Raw genomic sequence first — 6,182 nt, 5'->3', positions numbered from 1 at the left:
CCGCCAGGCCCCGCCCCCGCCAGGCCCCGCCCCGGGCCCTTCCGGCCGCGGCCCAGGCTCCGCCCCTGGCTACGCCATCAGCCCGCGCCTCGCCGCCGAGTGTTATTCGGCCCCGCCGGCGCGGCGGTCGGCCTCCTGTCACCGGCCGCTCTTGTTATGGTCCCGGCCAGTGGTTTGTAAGTTGGCAGCCTAGGCTCCGGTCGCGGCCCTGGTCCTGATGGTGGCGGCGGCGGCCTTGACAGCGGCCGACCCCCCTCCTGCGATGCCTCAGGCGGCAGGGTCCGGAGGGCCCACTGCCCGCCGAGACTTCTACTGGCTGCGCTCCTTTCTGGCCGGAGGTGGGTGTCCGCCGAGAGGACCCGGCCGCGCTTGGGGCGGCAGGGGCAGAATAGCGGGCAGGTAGGACGCAAGCGGCCGCGATGACATTCCTGAAATGGCTGCTTCATTGCCCTGCCGGATGTTTACTTAACCTGCTGAAACCTCGTTCTAATAATCGCTTGACTACTGACTGCCAGGTTCTGGGGAGTAGGGCCTTTGGTTCTTGGGCAGAGTCCGGGAAGGTGAAGGGCTGAACCAGGCACCCATTCTCCAGGGTTGGATAGCAGAGGAAAGAGGGGGATCCCTTAGAAAGACCCCAGGGTTTTAGTGAAACGTGCTGGGCACCATTTCTTTTATAAAGACCGTGAGTGACCGAATGTAAAACTGGGTTTTGCTGTTTGCTTAAAGGAAAGATATTGGAGGTCAGCTTTAAGAAAAAAAAAAAAAAAACACTCAACTTTTTTTCTTTAATTTTGTAGCAGTTTTAGTTTTACAGAGAAATTGAGCAAAAAGTACAGATAGTTCCCATTCCCTCTCCCCACACTCATAACACCCTTTTTCCTATTATTGACATGTTATTTTAATGTGGTACATTTGTTACAATTATGAATTAATATTAAATATCGATGTATTATTAATTTTGTATTATAGTTCCCTCTTTGTACTGTTCTATGGGTTTTGCCAAATGCATAATGTCATGTATTCACCATTACAATGTCATACAGAATAGTTTTGCTGCCGTAAAAATCCTCTTTGGTCCACCTATTCATCTCTGACTCCTTCCCTCCCACCTTCATCCCCTGAAACCCTGGCAACCACTGATTTTTTTTTTCCCCATTACCTCAAACATCTATCATTTCTTTGTGCTGGAAACATTCAAAGCCCTCTTTTCTAGCTAATTGAAACTATACAATAAATTGTTGTTAATTATAGTCACCCTACAGTGCAATAGAACACTAGATATTCCTGTCTAATTGTACTTTTGTACCTGTTAATCAACCACTCACTGTCCCCTCTCCCCACTACCTGGAGGTCAGCTTTTTTTTTTTTTTTTTTTTTAAAGATGACCGATAAGGGGATCTTAACCCTTGACTTGGTGTTGTCAGTACCATGCTCACCCAGTGAACTAACCGGCCATCCCTATATGGGATCTGAACCCATGGCCTTGGTGTTATCTCCCAAGTGACCCACGGGCCGGCCCTGGAGGTCAGCTTTTTAAAGATGACTGGGAAATTGGGCAGAACTCTACAACCAGAACTGGTTCCAGTTATTCTAGTAAACTGTGCCACAACTGCTTGATGTGACCCAAGTGACCCACGGGCCGGCCCTGGAGGTCAGCTTTTTAAAGATGACTGGGAAATTGGGCAAAACTCTACAACCAGAACTGGTTCCAGTTATTCTAGTAAACTGTGCCACAACTGCTTGATGTGACTGTGGGGTCAGAAGGTTCATATTGTCTCTCAGGAATTTCCTCTGTCTTCCCATAAAGAAGTGTTTCAATCTCTATCCTCCCTTAATTGGTTATCTTGGTTGTCATCATGTAATTATTTAAGGCTGGGAACTTTTAAAATTCCACATTATGAAGACTTGTAGAAAGATAATATCTGTAAACCACAGTAGTATTAAGAATTTAATTATTTTGTTCTGCTGATAAGAAGGACATTCATTCATTCATACAGGGAATATCTTAGTGCCAATTACATGCCTGCTGCTTGCTTGGTATGTATCACAGAACAAAACAAAGGATCTATGCTGTCCCGGAGGTTGGGGAGTTGTGGGGAAAAAGGCAATAAACAAAATGAAAAAAAGTAAGTTATATGGTTATTAGGAAGTGATTAATACAATAGGCAGATATAAAAAGAGCTGGCCAAGGAAGTGGAGAGGTGGAGTGTGTGCAGTACAGTCGGCCCTCTGTATCTGTGGGTGCCACATCCATGGATTCAACCAGTTGTGGATTAAAAATATTTGAAAACAGAACAAAACAAAACAGTAAAAAATAATACAACAACAAAAAATAATACAGCATAACAACTATTTACGTAGCACTTACATCGTATTAGGTATTATGAGTAATCTAGAGATGTATTTAGGAGGAAAAAAATATTTAGGAGGATGTGCATAGGTTATACTCAAATACTAAGTCATTTTATATAAGGGACTTGAGCATCTGCAGATTTTGGTATTCGGGTGGGGTGGGGGGATGGTTGGGGATGATTTGTGTCCTAGAACCAATCCCTGTGGATACTGAGGGATGACTGTATTAAATAGGATGGTAGTGAGTCTCATTGTGAGGATGAGACTTGAGCAAATACTTGAAGAAGTAAGAAAGTTTAGTAAGTTAATGTCTAAGGGGGAGCATTTCAGGTGGAGGGAAAAGCCAAAGCAAAGGCTTCAAAACCAGAGGGCCTGTTCTGTTCAAAGAATAGTGGCAAGACCTATGTGGCTGGGGGCAAGTGGTGGTGATGAGGAAAGGAGGATATTGAGGTTAGGGGGGGCAGAAAATGAAGGGACCTTGCAAGCCATTGTAAAGAGTCACAGTGAAGTGGGGAGCCACTGCAGGATTTGAGCAGAGGAGTGTCATGACATGACATGGCTGCTTTGTTGAGAATAACTGTAGAGGGGCTGGCCAGTTAGCTCGGTTGGAGAATAGCCTTGTAATACCAAGGTCATGGGTTTGGATCCCTGTAATGGCCAGCCATCAACAAAACAAAACAAAAAAAACTGTAGGGGTGTAAATATGCCAGCAAGGAGACCAATTTGGAGATTATTGTAGTAATTTAAATGATAGATGGTGATGGCTTGGTAAGGGTGTAGATTTGGAATTGGGGAGAAGTTAGAATCTGGATATAGATAGAACAAACAGGATTTTCTGACAAATTAGAGATGGGGTGAGGAAGAGAAGTTAAGGGTGACTCATTTTGGCCTGAGCAAATGAAAGGATGGACCTGTCATTGACTTAAGTGTGGAAGGCTATAGTTGGACATTTTTCATGAAAGTTGTTGGGGGAGATCAGGAGTTCAGTTTTGCATTTGTGATGTTGATTAGACATTAAACTAGAGTCTTGGTGATGTGTAGGTGAGGGTAGAAAATGGGATTTTCATATACTTCTGGCAGTAGTATAAATTGGTAAAACCACTTTGGAGAACTGATTGAGCAGTTATCTATAAAGCTGAACATTTGCATGCCATATGATGTAGCAGATCCACTCCTAGGTATGTACCAACATATATATTTCTGTTCATATCTCCTATATTCATAATAGCCCCAAAACAAAAGCAACCCAAATGTTTGTCAGTGCTAGAATATATAGCTAAAATATGGTATAATCATAATGAGGGGCTAGCCGAGTAGCTCATTTGGATAGAGTGTGTGTTGTAATACAAAGGTCAAAGATTCAGATCCCCATACGGGCCAGCTGTAAAAAAAAAAAAAAGGCACAAACAACAACAACAAAACCCACAGATACCGTGCAGCACTGAAAATGAATGAATTACTGCCACACACAACAATATGGAAGAATCTCACAAGCATAATGTTTAACAGAGAAAGCCAGACACAAAACAATGCATACTGTGTGATTTTATTTGTGTAAAGTTCAAAAACAGTCATAACTAAATCCATGTTGTTAGAAGTCAGAAGAGCAGTTGGTTATCTCTGAGAAGGAGGGACAGATAGTGATCTTGGGAAGTATAGGAGAGGAACTTCTGCGGGGTTTGGTAATATTCCATTTCTTATCTGAGTGGTCCTTACATGAGTGTATTCACTCTGCAGTAATTCATTAAGTGGTTTACTTATGATTTGTGTCCTTTTCTCTTTGTGTCTTATATTTTACTATACAAAATCTACTGAAAGGAGAAAAGAAATTGGAGACAGCAAGTATAGTCAGCCTTCTATATCTGCAGGTTCTGCATTTGCAGATTCAACCAACTATGGATCAAAAATATTCTGGGGGGAAAAACAATAAAAAATAACAATATAACAATAAAAATAATCAAATAAAAAATCAATAGAGTATAACAACTATTTACATAGCATTTACATTATGTGTTATATGTAATCTAGAGATGACTTAAAGTAGTGTGTATGGGAGAATGTGCATAGATTATATGCAAATATTATGCCATTAAAACATTTAAAAATTTTTTTAATTTAATTTTTTTATTTTTTGGTGGCTGGCAGTGTGCTGGGATCTGAAATCTTGACTTTGGTGATATAATACTGCTGTCTAACCAACTGAGCTAACTGGCCAGCCATTATTATGCTATTTTATATAAAAGACTTGAGCATCCTCAGATTTTGGTATCTGTGGGGGTCCTGAAACCAGTCTCCCTCGGATACCAAGGGACGACTGTGTAGGAAACACTACAGAGGAATCTTGATTAAGCTGTATAGTTTTTAGAAGCTTGCATAGTTTTTAAGTCAGGTTTATTGATGTATAATTTCCATACAGTAAATTTCACCCTTTTTAGGTGTATGGTTAAATGTATTTTGACAAACATGTTGTGTAATGACTACCACAGTCAAGATACAGAATAGTTTCATCACCCCAAAATACTTCCACTTCCTTTTGTAGTCATTTCCCTCTTCTCATCCCCAGCCGCTGACAACAACTGTTCTGTTTTCTGTCTATAGTCATGCCTTTTCCAGAATGTTATATGAATTGAATCATACAGTATGTAGCTTTTTGAGTCTGGCATCCTTCGCTTAGCAAAATGCATTTAAGATTCATCCATGTTGCATGTATCAGTAGTGTGTGTTCCTTTTTGTTAATGAATAGTATTCCATTATGTACCATAGTTGTTATCTGTTAATGAAAAAAAAATTTTTTTTTTCTGGTTTTTGGCTTTTTGAATAAAGAAACTATGGAAAGTTACATACAGGTCTTTATATGGGTATATACCTGTTTTCTTTTGGGGGGGTACCCATACCTAGGAATGGGACTGGTGGGTCTTAAGAGTATCATATGTTTAACTTTATAGGAAACTGACAATCTATTTTCCAAAGTATCTGTTCCATTTTGTATCCTCACTAACTTGTTAGCACTCGGTATTGTCAGTGCGTGTGTGTGTTCCATTTTAACAGGTGTTTACTGGTGTCTAATTGTGGTTTTAGTTTGCATTTTTCTCTTTTTTTTTTTGTCTTTTTTTGAGACTGGTCGCACTGCACTCAGCCAGTGAGCGCACCGGCCATCCCTATATATGATCTGAGCCTGTGGCGGGAGCGCCGTTGCGCTCCCAGCGCCACACTCTCCCGAGTGCGCCACGGGCTCGGCCCTAGTTTGCATTTTTCTCTTTTTTTTTTGTCTTTTTTTGAGACTGGTCGCACTGCACTCAGCCAGTGAGCGCACCGGCCATCCCTATATAGGATCTGAACCTGTGGCGGGAGCGCCGTTGCACTCCCAGCGCCACACTCTCCCGAGTGCGCCACGGGCTCGGCCCTAGTTTGCATTTTTCTAAAGACTAATGATGCTGAACATCTTTTCATATGCTTATTGGCCATGTGCCTATCTTTGTGGTGGTTCAAATTTTTGGGAAGTGTGTATAACTTCGAAGATGGCACAGGAGTTTCAGGCACAAATGATATGAAAAAATACCATTGGGGAAGTTACTTAACCTCCCTGTGCCTCAATTTCACCATCCTTAAAATAGAATAAGAGTACCTACCTTAGAGGGTTTTTGTAATGATTACCTGAGATAGTGAAAGCAATGGCACAGTACCTGCAGTTAAATCTTAGTATGTCATACAAGTAAATACTCAATACTTGCTGTTATTGTTAGCAGTGGCCTTGAGCAAATCTCTTAACTTTAGTTGCTCAAAAGGAATATAAAACCTACTTGATCCAACTCAGTGGAATGTGGGGATGA

General features: G+C 41.6%; 1 protein-coding gene across 2 annotated transcripts in view; it reads left to right on the top strand.

Annotated features, from left to right (window-relative positions):
* The first annotated feature begins 109 nt into the window (after positions 1-109).
* The window catches only part of SLC25A16 (solute carrier family 25 (mitochondrial carrier), member 16), a 51,981-nt gene continuing 45,908 nt past the window's right edge, over positions 110-6,182 (top strand). For both annotated transcript variants that reach the window (XM_008567104.1, XM_008567103.1), the window contains exon 1: positions 110-338. In XM_008567104.1, the coding sequence (XP_008565326.1) occupies positions 218-338 (121 nt within the window). In that variant the 5' untranslated portion in view covers positions 110-217. The remainder of the gene's footprint in view (positions 339-6,182) is intronic.

The sequence above is a fragment of the Galeopterus variegatus genome, unplaced genomic scaffold (genome assembly GCF_000696425.1).
Source record: "Galeopterus variegatus unplaced genomic scaffold, G_variegatus-3.0.2 Scaffold293, whole genome shotgun sequence".
Classification (NCBI taxonomy): Eukaryota; Metazoa; Chordata; class Mammalia; order Dermoptera; family Cynocephalidae; genus Galeopterus; species Galeopterus variegatus.
The sequence above is the reverse complement of the archived record's forward strand: the minus strand, read 5'-3'. Positions and strand labels throughout refer to the sequence as shown.